This window comes from Suricata suricatta, chromosome 9 (assembly GCF_006229205.1).
Source record: "Suricata suricatta isolate VVHF042 chromosome 9, meerkat_22Aug2017_6uvM2_HiC, whole genome shotgun sequence".
NCBI classification, from domain to species: Eukaryota; Metazoa; Chordata; class Mammalia; order Carnivora; family Herpestidae; genus Suricata; species Suricata suricatta.
Genome location: NC_043708.1, coordinates 38,015,751 through 38,042,606, shown reverse-complemented (window position 1 = coordinate 38,042,606; position 26,856 = coordinate 38,015,751). Strand labels below are relative to the sequence as shown.

Below are 26,856 nucleotides of genomic sequence, written 5' to 3'. Positions count from 1 at the left end.
CTGAAGTTGGATGCTTAACTGACTGAGTAACCCAAGCACCTCTTAACAATTTTCTTTTTAAGTTAAAAAAATTTTTTTTTGTTTTTTTAATTTATTTTTGAGAGACAGAGAGAGGCAGCATGAGAGGAGGAGGGTCAGAGAGAGAGGGAGACACAGAATCTGAAGCAGGCTCCAGGCTCTGAGCTAGCTCTCAGCACAGAGCCTGATGCTGGGCTCGAACCCACAAACTGAGATCATGACCTGAGCTGAAGCCAGACGCTTAACTGACTGAGCCACCCAGGCGCCCCATAAGTTTATTTTGAGAGAGACAGCATGAGTGGGGGAGGTGATAGATTACTATTAGTATGGTAATATCAATTCATTTTTCTCAGAACATAGTCTTTCTTTAGTAAGAATCATGTATTCTTGAAAGTCTTATGTGATAAACTGAAGAGAAGAAAAGTTCTAATTTAATTTTTATAAAAAATATTGTGGTTTGTGTGTGTTAATATAATTGTAGAATTTTATCTGTGTTCTTTATATCTCACCTATTTAGGTGTGTACTTTTATGTATTTGAGTACAGAGAGGCATATATATAGACTATTTTGTTGCTTTGTCTTATCTTTGTACATGTGAGTTGGTTAGCTATAGGCAAGGATATTGAAGCACGGATTAAAAAATCCAGTGGCTGCTAAGACTGGAAGTGATTTTTAACATCCTGTCTACTTCTGAGATTCTCTGAATTTCATTTATAGATACTCAAATTTTACCCAGGACTTCTATCTTCCTTTCCCAGTCTTTATCTTGGTACTCCAATTGAGTCTTTGTGAAAAATGTTAATGCTTTTTCAGAGTCTGTTTTTTATATAGGGAAATATGAAAATGAAAAAAATTTGGCCCATATAATTTGTTGACACTTATTAAAAATACAAAAACATTAAGCAAGGTATAAAATGATTAGTGAATATTTCTTAGCCCATGATTTTAACAGGCAACTGCTGTTTTATATTTTGTTCCAGCAAAAAAAAGTTTTACAAATGTTCTTTTTAAAAGCAATAATAATCTAATAAAAACCAGATGTCCACTAAACAAAATCATGCAATGCAATTTCTTTCCTCCTAACACCTTAGTGATATCAGTAAGTTTTGATTGTGGTGAGATGCAGGTTGGTGACTTTAGATCAGGGGAGCATATTAGGAGTCAGTAAATTTGAGTGGAGTGTTTCCAATTAGGAGCTTAGTATTACAGTGTTGTGGGCACATATAATACCCAGGAGAAGCACTGGGTTCTGGGTAAGAATGCAAAAGGCAGAATGGGAGAAGTTAAATTTCAGTGATTTAGAATTTGTGCCAAGGCCAGGGTTGCACCCAGGAAAGATGAAGAAAACTTTGTTTTCTTAAATTGCTTCCAAGGCTCAAGACTGAATTTCTAATTATATGTGATAATTAATGTGTTTTATATATTGTTAGCATAGGGTTTTTTTGTACCACCATTCACAACTTTGTTTTTGTAAGAAGATGGTTTGAGTTCTAACTCCTGAGCAGACTTTTGTTAGGTTACCATTCATGTGTTGATAATTGTCCATGATGATTTTATGCGGTAATAGTTACTAAGAGATGGTCTGTAATGATGGTGAGAAATATTCCTCATCTTCATGAAGATGATGATACAGTAGTAGTAATAATATTTGGTAGCATTTTGTAGGCACTTGACTCTATGTCCTTTATGTCCGTTTTATTTGATCCTTTAAAATAATTTTACAGGTGAAACTTGCTTAAGGTAGAACTGGGATTGGACTCTTTAGACTTCAAAGCCCGTGTATTTAACATTGTTTTTTTATAAGGGGGCACATGATATGGGGAATTTAAAAGAATAGGGTGTTAATAGATAGCATGTTGTTTGCATTCTTGCTAGAAAAATGAGATATAGATGGGAAAGCTGTTGTAGTGTAAAGAACTACCATAAACGCAGACTGGGATTGTTCTTATAGCTATTTTAAGTTATTTGGACATTAAACTGGGTTAACCTGCTTGACATTGCCACTATGAGTTCTTTGGATGTTACTTTTAATTATAGTTATGACTTAAGTAGGAGTAGTTTGGAGGGGCGTCTGGGTGGTTCAGTCATTTGAGCATCCAACAATTGATTTCAGCTCAGGTCACGCATGATCTCACAGTTTGTGGGATTGAGCACATGTCAGTTTCCCAGTGATAGTACAGAGCCTGGTTGGGGCTCTCTCTTTCTCCTCTTTCTGCCTCTCCTCTCCCTCCCGCTGCTCTTTCTCTCTTTCTCTCTCAAAATAAATAAATAAACATTTTAAAAAATGAGTAGTTTTGGATATTCTGTAAATTGTGAAGCCCTACATGCATTTCAAAGTGAATTAGAGAACTTAAGCATTTAAGAAATACCACCAATGTTGACATAGTATTAGAACATTGTGTAAAATCAGGTCTTGAGACATTTTTTACATACATAATTCATATCTCATAGTTATTTATATCATTTTTATGTTGCTTCATATGGTGTAGATTAATACAGTGAATAAAACTGGTTAGTAATTTTCTTGCATGCTAATTATATCTACTTTAAAACGTAATGCCTGCAGAAACACTTAAAATTTAATATAATTTCTTTCTGAAAGGTTATATATTTTGAGAAAAAAATGTTTTGTTTCAATGATGAATAAAAAAATGTCCAAACTCATAAACTACTTGTATGCCCTACACAAAGAGAGAAAGTAATTAGGGATATAAACTGTTTAAAACATCTTTTCTCAGAACTGAAACAAAATGAATATGTTGCTTAAAATGTTAAACTTTAATGGAAGAAATTTCTTATTCACCTAAGTTACTTTTTCTTTACAAAATATATTTGGTGACATCTGTGAACAAGTCTGTTTCTCTCACTGTTGAACTCCCAATCCCTACAAGTGTATCAGATTTTTTTCACCATTAAAAAAATCAGTTCAATAGTCAATTTAAATTCATTTTATTTTTTAAATTAAAAAATTTTTATTCCTGCAAAATACACATAAAATTTACCATTTTAACCATTTTTAAGTGTGCAGTTCAGTGGTATTAAATATATTAATACTGTTGTGCAACAAGCACCACCATCAATCTCCATAACTCTTCCTTCTGTAAAACGGAAACTTTATGGCCATTAAACAGTATTCTGACGTCCTCCGTAGTTGTAACAGACTTTTTACAAAATTGTTTTTACACTTAATAGTAATGAGAACATGAAAAGAATTTAGAGCAAGGAAATACTCACCTGAGTCAATATATTTTAGTCTCCTTTATGTTAAGCAGTTAGCTAATAAGTGAGTTTGAATCTAACTTCCAGGATAGAATACTTTTGAGGTTATTTTAATTTCTTTTTCAACAAGGCGAGTCTTAAAGATAGATCAATTAGCAAGTCCTGAAGAATTAATGTAAATGGTGTGGTAATTCCTGTTATAAGAGATACTTCTTAGAACTCTTGAAACTCCTCCTTCCCCCAGGGTATCACATCTACTGTGGAATTGAGGAAGTAGCCTGGCAGCAGTCCTGTGTACCTGAGCTTAGTTCAGAATTGTTTAGAATGGGAAAATAATTAAATTTGAACTTTGAAAAAAAGAAAACGCAAAACAGTGTGAAGTAAAGGTTAATGTTTTCTCTCAAATGTTTTTAAAAGACCTACATGAGAGTACTATACTGTTTTTAACCTGTTTTCTTAAAGTATAGACCATGGAACACGTATTTATTACTTAATTGCATTGACCTTGCTAAAACAGCAAGGTCAGGTAGTTATCTTTAGGTCTGAGTATTAGAAGCATTACTTGTGAATAAATATTAAGAGACTAAATTTAATATCTCTTAGTATGTATGCTTTGTGTGGTGTTAGCTTTTTCCTAATGTAAAATGAATCTCAATATGCCATATGATTGGTGACAAATAAGAAACTCTGTGCAATTAAGAGAAGATCTGTTTATTTAAGAACTCTCAAAGGTTGTAAAAGATTATACTTGGCTATATGTGAAGGATAAATGTTGTGCAATAATGCTCCTTAGTTCCCCCTTTATAATAAATCTCAGCTGTGTGTTCAACACAAGGGCTCAGTGCCAAAAAGAACAGGTTCAACTTGTCTGTGAGGATTTGCACCACAGTAAAGTGCACAACTGCTTTAGTAGAGGTCATTGTAGAGGTCACAGGAATGTACAGTTGAATGAAAGCAACTTTAAAAACATAATAGAACAGATAGTGTTATTTAAGATTCAAGAATCAGTGTTAACTTAAAACATTAAAAGGGGAGAAAATCATAATAAGAATCCTCACATAATATTTCTCACTTTACATGTTTTCTAATGGATTTCAGACAATTTCTTTGGTACCTTGGGCCAGCATATTATACAGGAACTTCATAATCAGTTTTATAATAATTGTCCAGACTTGGAAACTTGGAGCATTTTAATGTTTGTTAAAGTCTGAGTAGTGCACTGAACAGAGTTCATATAACAAACGTAGGATACGACCACAGTAGAGTGAAGTGTGTGTGTATGTGTGTGTGTGTGTGTGTGTGTGTGTGTGTGTGTGTGTGTGTGTGTGTTGGGGATGGGTGCAAAGGAGTGTGGGTAAATTCTAATGAAAACACAGATGTGATCTAAAGGAGAATGCCTCCAAGGGTTGTATTTCTCCTGAGCTTATTATTCAAAGATTTAAAATTAACAACAACAAAGAAAATGCTGTCTTTTATGACTCTTTCCCTCCAGATATCTCACAAACACTTTCATATATTTGTGGTAAGTAGAAATAACTTAGAAATAGCAGACAAACAGACTATAGGACCCATGACTCCAGCGGGTACAAGTTTTGAGTTTAGTATAATGAACACCAGAAAATGATGTAACTAAGTAATTAAGTTGATGCAGAGCTTACCTACAATTGTGTTTTACCCAGAGTTGTATTTGGTCATAGCGTGACTGTTTCTTTTTTTCTTATCCTTTTTCTTTTCCTTTCTCTTCTTTTTTATTTAAATGGTGATGAAAATGGCAGACAGCCATTGTTTTCAGTATAGAGATTAATTAGTAATCTGTTAGAATATGCTTCAGCAAATGCAGCTGATTGGCAGTAGCACCTGTCTCAGCAACTGGTAGAATGTTAGTGCTTTCATCAAGCCTGTAATTTCCAGAAGGGCTTCAAAGCTGTGTTCATTAAAGTCTCCCGTACTAATAACTTTCTTTGTCCTCTGGGGCACTTTTACTAAATGTACCTTTCTATTTTAATGTACATATGTATGTATGTATGTATGTATTTATGAAGGTTATAAAATACAATTAATTTTTTAAATTTAAAAACTAAATTGATGTGGTAGTCTGTGTACTATTATGTTTGTGGAACCGTCATTTATGCTTAGTGAACACATAATGTTCCGAGATGAAAAATTTACCAAAATGGTGATTTTTGTTCATTGCTTTTGTAATTTATATCGTAAACATAAAACAGTTCTGTCAATATGAAAAATTATCTGTTGGGGCGCCTGGGTGGCTCAGTTGGTTAAGCATCCTACCTCGGCTCAGGTCATGATCTCATGGTTTGTGGGTTCGAGCCCCGTGTTAGACTCTGTGCTGACAGCTCAGAGCCTGGAGCCTGCTTCAGATTCTGTGTCTCGCTCTCTCTGCTCCTCTCCTGCTTATGCTCTCTCTCACTCTCAAAAATAAAAAAAAAAAACATTAAAAAAATTAAAAGAAAAATTATCTGTTAAAATGTTGTAAAATGTGATTTAAAGGATGGGTTGTTATAGTCAGCTTTCTAGGAAGGTAGTTTATTTTTACATTGTTAGGAAGTATTGTTTCTAGTTGAAATAGTCTTTCTGGTTCATATTTCAAAATATATTCAATTTACATAGATTTATAGAAAAGGCACCAGTTTGTATTATTGTTTGAGGAAGGTAGTATTTTTGCTTGTTATGAAAAGAAGTATGAAATTCTCAGAGTATTAAAAAAGGTAAGGAAATTTCTTTACTCTAAAGAAATGAAGATAAAGCACATATTTCAGCACAGGTGAAATTTGCATCATTTTAAATGTATTATGGAAAAGTTGAATGTGAATATTTTCCAAAAGTAAAGTCATACGTTTTAGTGAACTAGGGTAACTTTCATTTAAAAAGCACCTAATACTAATATTTTTTAAAAATGAATACTGAAAATGAACCATGGACTGAAGGGGGAGGGGGAGGGAAGGAAGGGGGTGATGGTCGTGGTGGGGGGCACTTGTGAGGGAGAAGCACTGGGTGTATTATAAAAACCAATTTGAAAATAAACTAAAAAAATAAAATGAACACTCCCTAATTTATGTTTCATAAATACAAAGATATATAGTTAAATGCTTGGAAATACAATCAGTTCTGGCGGAGTATCCTTTCTGTCATGTCTTTTTAATGGTGCCTAACATCCACTTAATGTTTGGAGAAATAACTGAATTTTCATATTGCAGTCCTGCAGTAGAAGAGTGGTTGGTAGATTCTAGCAGGATAGGGTTTAAAATTTGAGTAAAATTTGGCCTCTGGAAACATTAGTTTCTTTTCCTGTAAAATAGGCATACTTAAACTTATTTCAAAATTATATGGAGTGCCTGACCCAGTGCATGGCATATAGTAGATGTTTAACAAATATTTCTGTGTCCTTTGCATGGAATCCCTCTGCTAATAATCACATTCTGTACCTGTGTGACTTCAATAAAAGACAATTTAGGCAAAACAGCAAGTGAAAAGGAAATCAGAGAATCCTAAACATTCTATCCTATTCTGCATTTAGAAGGTAGACGTAGAGGTGCCGGCTGGCTGATCTGGTGGAACATGCCACTGTTGACCTTGGGGCTGTGGATTCAAGTCCCGCGTTGGTTGTGGCAATTGCTTAGAAAAATAATTTTTTTTTATTTTAAAGAATGTAGATCTAATTGCATGTTGGTTTTTGTGAAGGTAGTGGTGGTGCTGGTGATGGTAGTAGTGGTCGTGTATTTGAGGAAAGCAGATTGGGATGGCTAGGTAGTCATAGTATTTATTTCCTTTTAGGACAGAAGGGTAAAATAAAGTCAGTTACAGTTTAGTCTTTTACTTATTTCCCACAGTGGAATGGCACAGTAACTACTCATTTTATAGTTAAATGATCTCAAGTAGAACCAGATCTATAATGTAGTTTTTGGGGAGGATGACTTGGAATAAGGGATTGGAGCGAGTGGGATACTCTGGTTCATTACAAAACATTTGTTCATTCATGAAGCAAGCATTCCTAATATGTGCCAAGCACTGTACTAGGCACAGAAGGTTTAGTTCTAAATAAAATATGATCTCTTGAATTATTCAGTCTCTATTATGGAATAAAGAAGTTTTCTGCTACCTTTTCACTAAAAAATATTATTGCTTCCAATCTTACCGTGTGATATTTTAGCTTTACTAATATAATACTAATATTTGTAGAGAACTCTATATAAGCAACCTTTTAATTTTATTACATTAAGAAATGTAGACTCGTGTGTAAGTTGTCGTTATTGTTAACTAAAAGTTCACCTAAAGTATCAAGTTTCTTTCTGGAAACTATTTTTGTAATTACTAAATGTAAATGAACTGAAATTCTATATGCCTGAAAAGTTTTAAAAATTTCTGGTGAATTCTGTTTTTCTTAAAATTAATACAGACTCTTTTAAGGAGGCAGGTTTTGTCTTACCAGATAGTCTCCTTGATCAAGGTTTTTCTTTTTGATCTTTTTATAGAAACAGATACGATTTGCTGGACACTCTGTCCTCTTGGCAACGAATGATAGTTCAGTAGCAAGACAAGCATCAGAGAAAGGATGTAAAAATAATACTTTTCAACACTGCCTCATTTATCAGTGCCTAAGGAAAAATAAAATCTGGAACCACAAAAATAAACTAAAGTCTCTTCCTTAAACCCTACTTTGTTTGTTAAACCACCACCATATCTCTCTACTTTCATTTTATCTTATGATTTGATGAAAATAATAATCATGTTTGCTCAGTGTTTCTACTTCCTCAATTCTCATTCTTCCTGCTATCAGTTATATTCTGGCTCCAACTTTAGGTACTGAAGCTGCTCTTGGTATTGAGATTCCCTTCACTAGAAGTGCTCTTTCTTCCCCTCCATTTCATTCCTATTCGGCCTTTATAGCCCATCTCAAATGTCATTTTATCCTCATGAATTCAATTGAATGAACATTTAACTACCTGTCATGTTCAGCCAAGTCATATCATATCATATGTACATTTAACTTATTTGAATTCAACTGAAGTTGAAAACAACACAAAACTGGGAGAAAAAACAGCAAATAATTCTTCTCTTTCTTCAGTAAAAAAATGTTTTTGAAGCACCATTGTTGCCAAAAAAGCAAGCCAACTGCTTTATCTGGTTTCCATAGAACACATAGTAATCTACTCAGTGCTGGAGGATTATATACAGCATTTACAATATGCATAGAGTAATGGATAGTTTACTTTATGGACTATTTAAAGGATTTTGTGAGAGGCTATTTTCACCAGCTTTTGCCTTGATTCTGATCTTAGAACCTTGTCCCTGTGCAAGGTGTGACTTCTACTGTTATTGCTTTGTTGAACTGAGATACACCACTTAGGACCCTTCTAGATGACATTTGTACCTCTCAGATGTTTTAGGTATAGTACTATCTGAGGCAGAGATGACTAGCTTAGTTCCTTTCCAGTTTTTATCTTTGCATTTGTCAGGAGATACATTTGTATAGATGCAATTATACTCAAAAAAGATTAAAGCATAGGGAGAAAATACTGTATTACTTTTGTATTTCATGTTCATCTATATAGTTTGAGATCCTTGGCTTTCTGAAAACTAATGGCATATGTCTGCAAATATATTGCTGAATTTAGTTTCTATATAAGCCAAAGTAGTTCTGCACCAATACAAAGGAGTTTCTAGAAATGCTTTTTAAAAAATATGCAGAGCTTGGTTGTAATTATATTTGAGATGCTTTAATGGCATCAGTCTTTTAAATAGACATTATTTCCTAATTTTCTCCCATTTAAAATTTCTGAATATGTTACATTTTATTTTTAAAATTCTTTCTCAATGAATAGTTTATATTTGTGTAACAATAAGACAAAAGGCATAATAACAACAAATACACAATATATTAGTGTAACAGTAACAATTTTAAAATAGAATTGGTATATTATTTTGTTTTAATGTTCATTTATTTATTTTGAGAGAGAGGAAAGGAGTGGGGCAGAGAGAGGGAGAGACGTAGAATCCCAACAGGCTCTGTGCTGTCAGTGCAGAGTCTGATGTGGGGCTTGAACTCATGAACTATGAGATCATGACTTGACCTGAAATCGGCTTAACTGACTGATCATCCAGGCACCTCTAGAATTGACATATTATTAAAGGACATTTTTCTGTGTGGTAATTTGAACACTGAATACTGTATGTTGTAGCGAGGGGATTGCAAATGACTTTAGTTAACAAAGCCTTAAAGTGATTTCACTGTAGTAAACAGATTGTGATGAAGTTTCCAGAGCCAATGTGACAGAAATTGTTTTGGAGACTTGGCTTAGCCAAGTGAGGAGGTAACTCTTAGGACCATTTGCTTTCCAGTGATGAGCCAGAAACTTAAGCCTAGCTAGATATTGAAATTCTTCTATAATGTTTTAAGGCATATATTACATATTTGAATGGAACTGATCATCACTAAAGAGATAGAAAAATATGGTGTTATTCCTCGTGTGTTCAGGATGAAACTTCTTTCATTCTCTGGAAAAGCCTTCTTTTGAGAAGGAAAATTTAGGAGAAAAAATGGTAATTTAATTACAAGGCACCATATTTTAAAAGACAAGGAATGCTCAGGCTGATCTGTGGGAATAATCCAGCATTAGAATGCTTAAAAGAGCAAACCAGAATAGTTTTCAGAAAAGTTATATTCTGCTCATTACAAAATATGCATTCAGAAAGGAAATGTAGTCTCATGATTCTAGTAGAGGCTTGAGAATCAGGATTCATGCTTGTTTTTTTTTCTACTGGCTGTTTCTCTGGTATATTTAGGATCAAATTATTTTACATTAAATTTTGGAAAACCTTTTTATTTTTATGATACATTATGAGGTAGTGGCTTATTTCCACTTAGTGGTTATGAAATCATAGCAGGTTAGACCTGGAAGAACGTCTAGACCAACCTTCAGCTCACCCCCTCACCCCACCCCACCCCATTTTACATTATGACAATGAAGTTTAAGGAAATTAGTTGTATCACCTCAGTTCATTTTAGTTTAGAGGCAGTCTCCCCCCCCATTTATTTATATATGAATATATAGTTACGTCTTACCATGCAGGGTCTTATCCCTCATTGGCCTTATTACTGTAAATTTTGAAAGAACTTAGAGAAAGCCATGTCTGTGGGGGAGAATGAATTGTACTTACCATGAAATTATGTGCTACCAGGAAGTTATTACTGTACAGCTGTTGCAGTGAATACAAGCTAATCGCCCTAGAGTGATCAGAACAGCATAGTATAAAACTTGCTCTGCTTGCTACTCAAAAAAATTAAAAGCAACTGAATCACCAAAAAAATATTATTAGAAGGAGCAGTTTGAAAGCAGTACCAGGCATCTTCTTTAAGTATTCTCTATGCAATTATAAAATTGTGTGAGGACATACCTACCCATCACACAATTAAAAAATAGATATACATCCATATACAAATGCACATATGGAAAACATATGCACATATGTGCACATACATATTTAAGTTATTAGGATGTTTACTAACACAGAAACAGTACTTCTGGAAAAACTTAATTGATTTTCTAGAAAGTCTCCTATAGATATTTTCTCTAGAAGTTACAACTAGAATTGTAGTGGTTTAATCCTCTGTGAATACTGAAATATTCTGGTTTTTAATTCTCTTGAACAGTGTGACACATTTATAGGGTTTGATAAATTTATGATGTGAGAGGACTCAGTTTATGGAAACAAACACTAATATCATTGTATTCTTTTTGTTTTTGTTTTGCATTTAGATGTTTCAAAGGCTTAAAAGTAGAAGGCACTCATTGAAAAGTCACTAGAATGTAAGCTCCCTAAGTGCAGGGCTTATGTCTGTTTTGTTCATTGCTGTACTTTTAAATTTTGGACCTATAGTTAGTATTCAGTATTTGTTATGTGAATGGATGATGATTGCAACAGAATACCACAATATCATCAGAAATTTTGTTATAATGAGTTCTTAAGTGGCTAGAAGGCACATTTCCAACCTGAGGATAAAAAGCATTCACAGACTCTTTTTAATGAATATGTGAAAGAAAACAATATTAAAGTGTGAACAAGCCAGAAATGTATTGCTTGTGTAACCTCATAGTATATGTGATTAACAAAATCTCAATTGTTTATGTTTAGTAAGAGTATTCTTAAATTCACAGAGTATGGAAACCTCTTTCTTAAAGTTTTCCTAGTGTTCATATTACTATACTATGTGACTGTTCATATGCTCTTTTATTTTATTCATTCATCCAACAAAATATTGAGTAGCTCTTTGTTGCCATGCACTGTGCTGTAGACACGGCAGTGAACATAGGCCCTTACAGTCTAATGGGGGAGACAGATGTTAAACAGGTAATTTTTCAGAGTTTATCAAGTTTACTGGGCTTATTAGCAAATATGCTGAAGAAGAGGTTAGCCTGGCAAGTAAGTCACTTAAGCAAGACAGAAAAATTAAGAGAGTTATTAAAATTGTGTTAAAGGCTTTTCAGAATCATTTAACCTTCATACTAAAGTGCTAATAATACTTAATGAATTACAACCTCTTCTGTGGTACTTAGCAGAAAATTATATACTGATTTATATGAAAGGGTATTTTCATTTTTAGAATTTTTTAAAGTTTCTATTTTAATTCCAGTTAACATCTGGTGTTATATTAGTTTCAAGTGTATGATATAGTGATTTAACAATTCCAAGAATCACCTGGTGCTCATCATGACAAGTGCACTCCTATGTTTTCAGTATTTTTATTATTGCTTATTTCAGGAACCTATATACTTTACTAATGAGCTATCTGTTGCTGTTATTTTTATTAGAAAACACTGTATTTCTTTTAGTAATGTTATTCTAAATGTTTGCTGCATTCTAAAAGTGTGTATGTGTGTCTCTTTTATTAACATAATGACCAGAAGTTTTTTAAACTAAAAATTGTTTTCAGAGTTAATTTCTTTTCTTTTTTGAATGGATTCCAGAAATCTAGATCATAATAGCTTTTGGAATGAAATCCTGATTTTTAGAGTTAGCACGAAAGGTTGTCTACCTTTTCCTTTGAGAAGAAAGAATTATGATAATATTTATAATGTATAGATGATCTAACAGTTAAGACTTAGTAAATTGTAAACTATTTTTGTATTAGACTTGAAATTTGCTGTGTAGGAAAAGTTAAAGGATGTATTTCAAATTATTACTTAGAGTTACAGCCATGATAATTACCTTGGTCAGCATTGTTCTTGAAATGCTTGTATGTTTTTCTGTATGAGAATAAGGTGAATTTTAGAAAATCCTTCCACGTGTGCTTCTATTTTTGGCAAATGATTGAAATAGGATATAGGGTTCTAAGGTATATCTTAGAAGAGAAACGGGGCCTCCATTTTGTTACATTCTAGGGGAGTAAAAGCATTACTTATACTACTGAATGTAGAGTTGCAGGAGTTTCCCCCCCAGATTGTAGTGGATATTACCTTAGGTTGTGTAATTTGCTGTGGCTCTTCTCACTATATTTTTACCCTCAATGCCTCATTTATTTATTATTTATATTACAACAACAACAAAAGTTGGAAAGGCCCCAGTTTTGTGTTATACACTTGAAAGTCAGCAAAATGTACTTGATTACTTAATGTGGGTGTTTTTTCAAGACATTTGCCTCCCCCAAATCTTATTTATTCTCATGACTTGTCCATTGCTTTGATGATAAAGACAGCAAAATTTCCCTTGGATTTGTTTTATATTTTTAGCTACTTTTACTGATAATTTCTACTTTTATATTTTATAGTCAGCAATGTTGAACTGATTTGAACCATCATCTTTTTTTTCTTATTGAGAGAGCATGAGTGGGGAAGGAGCAGAGGGAGGGAGAATTTTAAGCAAGTTTCACACCCATTGTGGAGCATAATTATGAGATCTTCTGACAGACAGTGAGATCAAGAGTCAGATGCTTAATGGAATGAGCCACCCAGGTGCCTTCACCCCTCCCCGATTCATTTTAAATATACAGTTTAACTGGTTTTTGTACTTATTTGCAGTTATTCTAAATTCACACTTGTAGTCGCTCTCAATCATTAATCTATTTTCTGTAGATTTTACCAGTTTCTGTAGTTTTGCCTTTTTGGGACATTTCATGTAAGTAGAATCACATAACATTTTTTGTCGTTTGCCTGGTTTCTTAGCATAATGTTTTTGAAGTTCATTTATGTTGCAGCATGTATCAATATTTTATTCCTTTTTGTTGCTGAATAACATTCAGCATATCTTATTAATATTAAATTATGAGTAATATTCATATCATATGAATATACCTCATTTTCTAATTCATTCACTAGTTTATGGATATGTAGGTTGTTTCTACTATTTGGCTACTATGAATAATGATGTTAGGAATGTCTTGTGTCTTTGTGTGGTCATATGTTTTCATTTCTCTTGGCTAGATACCTACGAATTATTAATACTAAGTCAAAGTACCTTATTTGTAAACTTAAGAAAAAAATGCTAAACTCATTTCCAAAGTGGTGGCACTACTGTACACTCTCCTTAGCAATGTGTGAAAGGGTCTAGTTTCTCCATATCCTCAGTAAAACTTTGTCTATCCTTTTGATTATAGCCAGTCTAGTAGGTGTGAAGTAGTATTTCATTGTGGTTGTAATTTGCATTTTTCTTAAAGATTAATGATGTTGACATCTTTTCATGTACATATCTTTGTGTATCTTCTTTGATGAAATGTCCATTTATTCAGATGTGATATATCACTAGGGCTTCATGGAGTTTGATTTCCTTAATCTGGTAATTTAGAGTCATATCATACTATTTTGGTGGAAATATCACATGCAGTTACCATTTTGCACCCAGAAACTTTTAGAAACCTTTTTGCCTCTAGTCACTTAAAACTCCCCCAACACTTTTCTCATTAGACTTGCTAAGACATTTTCTCAGTTGGTAACTTTATTTTGATTTTAATTATGTCCATGATTCATCCTGTAAATTCTTCCCCAGCTTTAGATTTGAGAAACTTGGCATCTATGTCACACCAAGTATATTTTGGGAAAAGACTGATCGAACATTACAAGGCTAATTTGTACGTGACTTATGATTTTTGGTTTATTTTCATGGTAAACAAGAATTATCCAGAGTAATGTTTATTATTCTCCAAATTGCATAATTTAAAAAACCCTTTTTGAGGCTGTATTATTTTGACCATATCTAAGTTATTAGAATTCATATAAAAATTTATTTTAAACTATCTAGGGTTTGCTTATTAATATCAAAATTTTTAATTGAACAGCCATGATTATATTGTCTAATAATAAGATATTAAAAGGTAGTGTTGTATGGTAGAACCCATATTGGACAGGAATTAGGGGATTTGACTCTTACTATGTGACTTTAGAAAAATTAATATTTTAGCTTTTTTTATTCATAAAATAAGGAAGTTAGGAGAAAAGAACATATGCTTTAGAATCTGACAAGATTGGCTTCTGATACTCAACCTGTCATTAATACTGTGTGACCTTGCTAAGTCACATATCTAAACCCCTGTTTCTTATCTGTAAAGTAGAAATAATAGTATTTATCTCATAGAACTATTGTGAATACTGATGAAATACTAATTTTAAAAAGTCCTTAGGGATGCCTGGGTGGTTCAGTTGGTTAAATGTCTGACTACAACTCAGGTCATGATCTCACTGTTTGGAGTTCAAGCCCCAGGTCCAGCTCTGTCTGACAGCTCAGAGCCTGGAGCCTGTTTCAGATTCTGTGTCTCCCTCTCTCTCTGCCACTCCCCCACTTGCGCTGTCTCTGTTTCTCACTCTCTCTATCAAAAATAAACATTTAAAAAAAACTTAAAAAAAAAATAGCCCTTAGACCAATGCCTGGTACCAAGTAAATAATGTTACCTGTCATTATTACTGGGTGATCTTTTATGTGCCCGCCAATTTGCAGAGAAGATTTTGGATTATATGATTTCATAACTTTAGTAACTTGGGCTTTATTGCTAGTATTTAGTGAATGATTAAGTATGTTTCCCACTTTAATGACTTAAGAGAGCCTGTCTGTTTTTAATTGTTATTTTTTCTGGAAAGTGTCCTAGCTCCTTTTTGAGTATTGCACTGATTTATAAAATGAAAATGGGAGTAATAAAGTAATCTGCATTACTATGTTAGTGGGACTACAATACGTTTCCTTCTTTAATTCTTACAGTTTTTCTCTTTCTTTCCTTTCCCCCCCTCCTAACCTAACAGTGTGACATTAATGCTGGACTTATTGTATCATATGGCAGGAGAATTTAGTACTTGACAGCTTATGAAGAAGACACTTTGAAACAGGAATGTCAGAATGCCACTTAAAATGTCCCACTTGGGCAGTCCTCTTATTAATCTGTTTAACCCCCTGTTCTCAGATTCATTATTCAGTGATTGGATTACTGTGAGATAGTATGAAATTTAGCTTGACAGTTTCATGTTTACTTAGAAAGGCTCTGAAACAGATGGAGGTTAAGTGTTAAAATGATGTTAACAAAGTTTTCTAGGTATGTCACTTCTTTTTTTCTTATGTACTATTCTAGCCAGGTAAATGCATAAATCAGAATATCTAAAACCCATTTTATTTTATTTTATTTATTTTAAATTAATTTAATTTTAAACTTTTAAAAATGTTTACTTATTTTTAAAGGAGAGAGAAAGACAAAGCATGAGTGGGGGATAGGCAAAGAGAAAGAGGGAGACACAGAATCCGAAGCAGGCTCCAGCCTCTGAGCTGTTAGCGCAGAGCCCTTCTTGGGGCTTGAACTCACAAGCTATGAGATCATGACCTGAGCCAAAGTCGGAGGCTTAACCGACTGAGCCACCCATTTTAAAAAATTGTAAAATATGCATAACATAAAATTTACCATTTTAACTCCTTTTAAGCATATGGTTATTGATATAAAGTACATTCATATTGTAGTGCATATCCATCTTCATACTTTTTCAATCTTCTCCAACTAAAACTTCTGTACCTATTAAAGTACTAACATCTTGTCTCCTCCTGCCTCACCTTAGCTTCTGGCAACCACCATTCTACTTTCTGTCTCTATGAATTTGGCTACTCTAGGAATCTCAGGTAATTGGAATCATACAATATTTGTCCTTTTGTCACTGGCTTCTTCCTTCCTCTCTCCCCCTTCCTTCCTTAGTTTATTTTTATTTATTTTGAGAGAGAGAGAGAGAGAGAGAGAGAGAGAGAGCAAGCAGGGGAGGGGCAAAGCAGGCTCCGTGCTATCAGTGCAGTCTGATGCGGGGTTAGAACTCCTAAATTGTGAGATCCTGACCTGAGCTAAAAGTCAAGAGTTGGATGTTTAATTGACTGAGCCATGCAGGTGCTGCCTCTGTAACTGGCTTATTTCACTTAGCATAATGTTTTTAAGATTCATCCATGTTTTAATATGTATCAACATTTTTTCCATTTTAAGGCTGAATAATATTCCATTGTGTGGATATGCCACATTTGGTTTACTTATTCATCCGTCAGTGGACACTTGGGTTGCTCCCACCTTTTGGCTACTGTCAATAATGTTGCTATGAACATTGGTTGTACAAATATTTGTTCAAGTTCCTGCTTTCACTACATTTGTGTATATAGTCAGTAAAGGAATTTTGTTGGCTTATATGTAATTCTGTATTTAATATTTTGAGGAATCACCATCCTGTTTTCCATAGTGGTTGCACCATTTTACATTCCTACCAGCAATGCACAAAAGTTCAAATTTGTTTAGATCCTCGACAAAACTTATTATTTTCTGTGGTTTTATTGTTTTGGATAATAGCCATTCTTAATAGTCGTGGGTGTTACGTGGTAATTCATTGTGGTTTTGATTTGCATTTCCTTAATGACTAGTGATGTTACGCATCTTGTTATATGCTTAATGGCAGTTTTGTATATCTTTGGAGAAATGGTCTATTCAAGTCCTTAGCCAGTGTTTGGTGAAGGACTTTGAGGTTGCATTGTCAGAGAAGTTATTAATACACGACAGTAAACTAACTAGGGTGATGCTACATGGGATTAAACTTTGTTGAGAAGAACAACCCCAGGTCACATGCAGAGGTCTTCAGTGGTTGCTCCTCATTGCCTCAGGTGCACTTTATCACTTTTAAGTCATGGTTTTTCCTTTTTTTTTTTTTTAATAAAAGAAATGTTCTGTGCTATCTGTACTTTCCAACTTAGTAATTTATGGGGGAAAATAAAGGGAACAAAGGGAGGTAACAATAGAACTAAACTATAAACTAGAAAATGATGGAATTAATAACTACAAGAGCTGGGTTTTATTTAAAAGCTAGGAAATAAATTGATGAGAACTATACAAAGAAAAATAACAGTACTAGAGTTAGTATCCAAAAACATGGACTATATAAAAAAAATAGGGATTTTTGAAAATTAGAATCTATATTCAAATGTATGATAAACCTCAGTGTAATGATGTTATGTGGCTCAATGGTCTTTAATTTTGTATGCTTGTAATAAAATGCAGTCCTTTTATTTTAGTTATTCAGTAGTTATTTCTTTTCAGAAAAATCCTAGATGTTTCATTTAACTTAGTTTTTACCATATTTCCCTCTGTGTGTGTGTGTGTGTGTGTATTGGGGGGCAGGGTGTAAGTAAATATCATATACACACATTTGGTAAGTAAGTTTTTTATTTAATTTTAAAGACTTAAGAGAGTAGACATTTATGTGGCAAAATTTTGTGGAGAATAACTTAATTCATTTTCTTGCCTAATTAAGGCTTTCAGTAAAACACTGAGTATCAAAACTGTCAGAGCTGTATAATAAAAATAGGAAAATTGAGGATGGACTGCACTGATATATATGTTAAATTCTACCATTGATAGTGAATAGCTATACTCTTTAGGGCAAATTTGAATTTATTATTTTTAAATGTTTATTTTTTTATTTTGAGAGAGAGAGCATGCATGCCGAGCAGGGTAGGGGCAGAGAGAGACAGGGAATATCCCAGGCAGGCTCTAGCTGTCAGCACCGGAGAACTGGGAGGTCATGAGCTGAGCTGAAATCAAGATTTGGATGCTCAACTGACCAAGCCACCCAGGAGCTCCCGTACTAAATTTGAATTTAATGATGGATTTGCTTTTCTTCTTTTAAATCATGTCAGTTACTGTATGTTAATTATATAATGTGGGTTTCAGTAATGTAATGAATTGTACCCATGGAATAGCAGACTTACTGGATAATATTTTAAAGTAAGGAATTTAGTCTACAAATAAGTAGTAATATGAAAATAATATTAAAAAGCATTGCTCTTCTTCATTTTTCTAACAGGGTCAGCATATTTCTTTAGCACCTATTCCAAAGCTTGAAGAAGCTCTTTATGAATACCAGCCACTGCAGATAGAGACATGTGGACCACAAGTTCCTGAGCTTGAGATGCTAGGAAGACTTGGGTGAGTGTCTAAGAACTTCTCTTTGAGAAGCTCATTTCAGGCCTTAACTGTTGGTACTGTTTTTAACTTAACACTTTAAAAAACAGATTGGATTATATTAGTTCTCTTTTTAATGATGTCATTGGCAGCCATACTGAAGTAGCTGTTCATTTTCAGCTCACTGTGTTGTTGTTGCTTTTGTTTTTTGTTTTTTTTTTTAGAAATAGGGGCTTAACTTAGTCATTAGTAAGCCAGTAAAAATATAAGAGTTGTGACCTGCCATGAAGAAGAGTAGATTTACTTATTGTCTGTTGTTTACAGCATAAGTATATTTCTGAGAAATGAGCCACAAAATATATTTAGTCAAAAGGTATAATGTAGGGCTAGCCCAGTGACTCAAAAGCCATACTATATGCATCTATTTTGGAAATGAACCTGGGATTGTGATTCTTTTGAGTGATGGAGATGATCACAGTCTGTCTCAAGGAACCAGGTGGGTATCTACAATACACTTGAAAAGTGTAAGCACAGACTTTGTTGGATGGAACAAATCCATATCTTGGTCTGGTTTCTCAACCTAAACTTTGAATGAAAAGATAATCCAGAAACGATTGCTTCTTAACAAAATAAAATAAAGAACATAATGTGAGGGGTGGCTGGGTGGCTCAGTCAGTTAAACATCCGACTTTGGCTCAGTCATGATCTTACAGTTCATGGGTTTGAGCCCCAGATTGGGCTCTGTACTGACAGCTGAACCTGGAGCCTGCTTTGGATTCTGTCTCTCTTTATCTGCCCCTCCCCAACTTGTATTCATTCTCTCTCTCTCTCTCTCTCTCTCTCTCTCTCTCCCTCTCCCCCTCTCTCCCTCCCTTCCCTCTTTTTTGCTTGTGCTCTCTCTCTCTTAAAAAAAAAAAAAAAAGACCCCAACAGCAAAAATAAGATAGATGAAACACATAATAAAACCTACATACACCAACCCCTCCCCCCAAAAAACAACAGAAAAACCTACATGCATCTTCAAAACCAAAATCTTGAACGTGATGCATGGTATTTTACATATGAAACTGGTGGCTCTAAGGTCAAATTGCTATTAAAATGATAGATAATTTACTAATCTGTTATTTAGTAGATCTTAATATTTTCTTTAGTTCTGTATTTTCTTGAGGTCCTACATCTTCCAAACATTATCCAAAGAGATGTGAAACAAAACCTGAATTTGAGATAAATTTATCAAATAATTTGCTAAACTTGAAGCTTGAGACAGACCATATTAGGCCTCATGATATCAAAGATTATTAGTGGTAAAGATTTCTTATCTCTTAACAGGGTTAGCAAGCACCAGAATTCTAGATCTCTAAAATAAATTAAAAAAAATTTTTTAATGTTAGTGATGATAAAGTATATAAAATAATATTCCTTTATTATAGGGCTCTGCATTTTCCAATAGTTTTGTTATCAAAATTCCATTCAAAAGATTATGGAAGTAGACCTGCATAATGACAGTGTACAAGTGAAATGGATGACAACAGTACAAAGGATAGGAAGAGAAAAACTGTTGCTGTAATGTTCTTACAGTATACATGAAGTGGTATAGGAGTATCTGGAGATTGTAATAAGCTAAAGATGTTTAACATAAATCCTACAGAAACTACCAAAAATATTAAAAAAAAAGAGGGATAGTCAGTAAGTCAATAGAAGAGAAAATAATGAGATCATATAAAATACTTCATTAATGAAAAGGAGGACAGTAAAAGAGGTGGCAAAATAAAGAAATAAAACAATTAGGAAACAGCATAGTGGTAGATTTAGTCTTAATTCTGTCTGTAATTGCATTACATATGAATGATCTAGGAGGCACCTGGGTGGCTCAATTGGTTAAGTGCCCAACTTTGGCTCAGGTCATGACCTCAGTGTCTGTGGGTTTGAGACCGTGTTGGGCTCTGTGCTGACAGCTCAGAGCCTGGAGCCTGCTTTGGATTCTGGGTCTCCCACTTTCTCAACCCCTCCCCTGTTGATGGTCTGTCACTCTCACTCACTCTCTCTCAAGAATAAATAAACATTAAAAAATTTTTTTTAATGATCTAAAACAGTACTACCCAATACAACTTTCTGAAGTGATAGAAATATTATATGTCTCTAAGTCCAGTATAGTAGTCCACAGTTTTATATTTCTCCTGAGCACTTGAATGTGTCTAGTGCAGTTGAAGAATTGAATTTTAAATTTTAATTCAGTTATGTTTAAATAGCCATGTATGGCAAGTGGCTGCCATATTGTATAGCACAGGTCTAAATATTCCACATAATAAGCAGAGATTGCTGGATTGCATTAAAAACAAGATTTACTGCATGTTTCCTACAAGGAACTGGCATTATATATAAAAATACAGTTTCTCTGAGCTTTCCAAGTTTCTCTGTACTTCTTGAATCTATAATTTGTTTTTATTTTGTAAATATCTCAACCATTATTTCTTCACAGATTTCTTTTTTTCATTTTCTGATCTTGCTATCTTCATAACTAGTATTTCCATATCATTCCTTTTTATAATTTTCACCTCTTTTCTGAAATTCCCTCTTTATACATGTTGTCTACCTTTTTCACTAGATCCTTTAACTTAGTTACCATGTTACTTTAAAGTGCCTCCTTTAGAGTTCCAATGTCTGTGGATTCGGTTCTGGTGACTATTTTATGTCATGATGATAGATTTGTTTTTCTTGCTTTCTTTTGTTTATTGTAATTCTTGCTTGAGTACTGGATATTCTGCAACAGAACAGCAGAAACTGAGATAAATAATATTTATGCCTGGAAATGTTTATGTCCTTTTTTCCTGCCAGGGCATTAGGTAGGGAGTTGAGCATTAAGTCTGTAGTTTGATCTTAGTTTGGGTTTTGTTGTTGATCCAGTTGTTGATAGGCTTCAAAGTCTTCCAGTTATAGTCAGTCACCACGTTGTAGCTAGTATGAGGCCGGGAGTGCTGGAGGGATCTTTTCAGTCTTCTTGCTTCACCCTTAGCTTTCAGCAGGGTGCTGCCATTTCGAGCCACATAGGGGTTCTCTCTCTCCAGCAGTAGACTGCTGCTTCCCTTGACTTAGAATACGTTTTGTGGTGGAAGCAAGGGGGTTTTGTAGTTCTCCTGTTCCAACTTTAGCCTAAGGAGGTCTTATATGCTGGAACTTCAGAATGGTGCTTTCTTGGTGTACCTAGCTCTTTCCTGAGACAAACAACTTTGTCTTTTATTTCAGATTGCAAGTGTGTTTGCTATTCCTCTAACAGCCCCATAGCTAAACAGTGTCCCATGTTAATAGGGATGGGAAGTCTTGGGTGTAAGACAGTTTCCCCCAATCTCTGCTTTATATTCTTGTGTTAGCACAGGGAAGAATGGGTTTTCTGCCTTTCCTTAGTGGTTCAAGGCTTTTGTCTGTGTCAGCATATAGTCGAGGAGGCTGGCCATAGGTTTTCTACTTCTCCCTGGTGGCAGCCACCCTTTGCCTTTCCCAGCAGCTGAGTCCTGGCTGTTCTTTTCTTTTTTCTTTTTCTTAAAGTTCATTACCTCTTGCATTTATTGTTTTATTTTTGCCGATTCTTACTGGGTTGTTGCAGTGGAATATCCTCCTTTCTCTTGTAATCTGTTATTTTTGGTGCTGCTGTGATGTACACATGTGTGTATATTTAACTAACCCCATTAGAAATCTGTGTAAAATAGATGTAGCTTGATGGACTGCTATTTCGTTTTGTTTTGAGTAAATTGTTAAATTTAATAAACATTAGCAATGCTTCTGATTGCTTGGACCCCTTTTTGGTTTCCTTTTGCCTTTATCATTATGATTTACATTTTTAAATGTAGGGTAAGTGTTTTTAGATAAGGTATAACCATATCATGTTTGTACTTTTCCCAAGTTTTTCATACTTGCAGTCTTATTTGAACCTAAATAAAGGAGGCTGGATCACTTTTTTTTTTTTCTTTCTTTTTTTTTTTTTTTTTTTTTTGGTAGTAGTGGTTGGGGGACTTTCGTTAGCCATTGACTATTTAGAATATAGTTAGTTCCAGAATTCTTGAAGTAGACTTCTCTCTTAGCAGACTATACATATATTTTGTATCCATAACAGTTAAGAAGGCAAATTGTTCGATTACAAATAAACATGTATGTATTTAAGTTAATAGACCTTGACTATAATACTTTTTTTCCTTGAAAACTTTTTCCCCATGTTTTATTTATTTTTGAGAGAAAGAAAGACAGAACATTAGTGAGGGGAGGGGCAGAGAGCAAGGGAGACACAGAATCTGAAGCAGGCTCCAGGCTCTGAGCTGCCAGCACAGACCCTGATGCAGGGCTCCAACCGATGAGCTATGAGATCGAGACCTGAGCTGAAGTTGAATGCTTAATTAACTGAGCTACCCACATGCCCCTATAACACTTTCTTTTAGCCATCTGTGGCTAAGTAGTGTAGGAATTTCTAGATCATCAACAATGATATCAAACTTGCTAAAGAACCATTGACTTTTTCTTGATATAGAACTATTTATCTATAAGGATAGAATTCACCTCACATCTCTTCAGCCTTCTACCTTGAGAAAGAGATTGAATTCCACACAGACAACTTTAGTTTTGAGAGCTGGGATTTGTTCAAGCTGCCTTTTGGTGATGTTACAACCTCAGACTAAAACATTTGCCAAAAATAAATTCTAAATTGATTTCGTATGCTTTTAGTTCATTTTCTTTTCTGGAATTATTATTTGAGGCTATATGCTATCTTATTTTTTTCTTATTAAAGAAAACTATAAATCTAAGATTATCTTTTTACTTAATCTAACTTTCAGAAACATTTAGAGAGAAACTGAAGAATTTTTTCTGTGAAGTGACTTTTCAGAGAACAATTTGATATCCTCAAAGGTGCTACTGTTAGAGTACAATATAAACTTAAGTTGAGCAAAGGTGTAATAGTTACACATCTGTCCTAAGAGTTGTCCAGGGCTTAGTACTTACTAAGCCCTGTGTATCCCTTTGTGGTGGGTTCTCCCACTTCCCCCAGTCTTCTAACTTCCACTCTCTTCTCTTTGCTTTTCCTATTACAACAAAATTTCCATTTTATAGTATATCCTACAGAGGGAACAAGTTCAGTTTTTCTAGAGGCAAATAGAGAATAAACTACCTTATTTCTCTTTTCTTGTATCTGTTTTGAAATCCGTATGACTTGTGAAGTTAAGAATGGGATACTTTGGGGGCGCCTGGGGGGCTCAGTCAGTTAAGCGGCTGACTTTGGCTCAGATCATGATCTCACAGTTCGTGGGTTCGAGCCCTATGTCATGCTCTGTGCTGACAGCTAGCTCAGAGCCTGGAGCCTGTCTTCAAATTCTGTGTCTCCCTCTCTCTCTGACCCTCCCCTGCTCATGCTGTCTCTCTCTCTCTCTCTCTCTCAAAAATATATAAAACATTAAAAAAAAAAAGAATGGGATACTTTGTAGTTTCACTTTAGTTGGTAAAAAAATATGGATGCAGGCTCTTTCCAAATAATTTTATTTTTAAAATTTTTTGTTAATGTTTATTTATTTATGAGAGAGAGAGAGAGAGAGAGAGAGAGCGAGAGAGAGAGAGAGCACAAACAAGAGAGGGCCAGAGAGCGAGGGAGACAGAATCGGAAACAGCCTCCAGGCTCTGAGCTATCAGCACAGAACCCAATGAAGGGCTTGAACTCAAGAACCATGAGCTCATGACCTGAGCTAAAGTTGGACACTTAACTTACTGAGCCACCCAAGTGCCCCTAAAATAATTTTAATTATATTTTTTGGGAATTAGGTGATATAAAGTCTTGTAGGCATTGTGTCTCTAAAGAACTATATTTTTGTTCTCATGTGTAACTTCGATAAAGGATGAAATCAAAAGTACATTGCCATGAGGTTTTTGGTGGTTTTTACTAAGATCTTTTCTAGAGTTTGTTAAATTTGAGAAGCAGAAGAAGAATAAATGAAAAATTTTCTCTCAGGAGAGTATTATGAATCTATAATTATAGTTCACACTGCACTGGTAGTACTCTTCTGGTTTACTCAAGGCAATATGTAAACATGTTTAATTCTGTGCCAGTGGGAGAAAGCATTGGGAAAATTTAACTGCTAATTGAAATTCCCTAGACAATGGCTTCAGTGGTTAGTCTAGTAGTCTTATTGATTAGCACTCTGAGATTGTCTTTTTAATAATCAACTGGTTTTCTAGTTAATATTTTACTACCTTCCACCCAAAGAAGAGTTATTCCATTAACTGATACAAATTATGAGTGCTTATCAGTTTTACTGATTAGTTTCTGATTATTTAATCAGATATCTCTACTGTTTTAAGTAGATGGAAGTGATTTATTTAATAAGAGTTTTTCATTTATGAACTTATTACAAAAATCAAGAAAACTTGTTTTATAAGATAAAATGTGATCTTCAAGTAAGATTTCTTCTGTTAACACGATATGTCTATGCTATCAGTTATGCTTTATTTTTTATTTTTTTAAGATTAAAAACATTTTTTAAAATGTTTACTTATTTATTGTTGGGGGAGAGAGCACCAGCAGGGGAGGGACAGAGAGAGACACACACACGCACACAGAATCTGAAGCAGGCTCCAGGTTCTGAGCTGTCCGCACAGAGCCTGACACGGGGTTCAAACCCATGAACTGTGAGCTCATGATTTGAGCTGAAGTGGGATATTTAACTGATTGAGCCACCCAGGTGTCCCTGAAGATTTTATTTTTAAGTCGTCTCTACACCGAATGTGGGGCTCAGACTCAGAGCCCTGAGATCAAGAGTCACATGCTCTACTGACTGAGCCAGCCAGTGATGTATTCTGTTATGATAGCTTTACAAAACAGATTTAAAGTCTGACTGGTTTAATATCCTCAGTCCTTCCTCATCATATGCTAAGATTATTTAGCTCTTATTACATAAACAGTGCTGAAAAAAAATTGTGATAGTAGTAGTAGTCTTGCATTGATACAGTTAAGTAGAAAGTTTTTTGTTTGATCTTTTTGAATACCTATCAATTTTGTTTTCTTGTGTGGCCATACACTATATTGATAAAACCAACCTACCAAAAGTAACTGACCTGTTAACAAATCATTACTATTGGCAAAGCAATTAAAAGTTTTCATTCTTGAAGAAATAGGATAGTCCCTAAAATAGAAGACCCACCTTCACAGTAACCTTGGAGATGCTTTGATGAGCATACTTTTGCTCTTAAAAACTGTTTTTTTTAGTTGATAAATTGGAACTTTATATATCAAGACTTTGACTTGAGGCATTGAAAATACTCTTTTTTTTATGTCTATTTTATTTTGAGAGAGAGAGAGAGAGTGAGAGCGCGCATGTGAGTGGGGGAGGGGCAGAGAGAGGGAGACACAGAATCAGAAGCAGGCTCCAGGCTCTGAGCTGTTAGCACAGAGCTTGACACAGAGCTTGAACCCATGAACTGTGAGATCATGACCTGAGCCGACGTCTGTTGCTTAATGGACTGAGCCACCTAGGTGCCTCGGCATTGAACATACTCTATCAATTTTTTGTTATAACACTCCCTTTGTCTCCTCTTTTTTTTTTTTTTTTAAGTTTATTTGAGAGCGAGAGTGAGCATGAGCAGAGGAAGGGCAGAGAGAGAGGAAAGAGAAAATCCTAAGCAGGCTTTGCACTGTTAGCACAGAACCTGATGTAGGGCATCAACCCATGAACTGCAAGATTATGACCTAAGCTGAAGTCAAGAGCCTGACACTTAATGAACCACTCAGGCACTCCTGTCTCCCTTCTTAAGCACTTTTTCTTTTTAATGTTTATTTGTTTATTTTGAGAGAGAGAGCGAGAGAAAGAGAGAGACAGAGAGAGAGAGAGAGAAAGCATAAGCAGGAAAAGGGTAGAGGGGTGGATGAGACCATAGGATTTGAAGCAGGCCCTGGGCTGACAGCAGAGAGCTTGATGTGGGGCTGGAACTCACTAACTGTGAGATCATGACCTGAGCTGAAGTGGGACTCTTAACTGACTGAGCCACCCAGGCAGGTGCCCCTTAAGCACTTCTTCATTGCTGTCATGGAAGAGTTTTTAATATATCAGTCTGGTCATGTCTTTCTGTTATTAATATCCTTCAGTAGCTTATCACCATCTGTACAATGACTTCTATCGGTCTTTGTAGTCATAATACCTTGCCCCCTCATACTTGACGTTTCTTAAGAATCTTATCATGTC

At 34.6% G+C, this 26,856-nt stretch overlaps 1 protein-coding gene across 2 annotated transcripts in view; it reads left to right on the top strand.

Moving 5' to 3' along the window:
• MNAT1 (MNAT1 component of CDK activating kinase) overlaps nt 1–26,856 on the top strand; it is a 207,349-nt gene that overhangs the window by 114,358 nt on the left and 66,135 nt on the right. For both annotated transcript variants that reach the window (XM_029952056.1, XM_029952057.1), the window contains exon 7: nt 18,549–18,670. In XM_029952056.1, the coding sequence (XP_029807916.1) occupies nt 18,549–18,670 (122 nt within the window). The remainder of the gene's footprint in view (nt 1–18,548; nt 18,671–26,856) is intronic.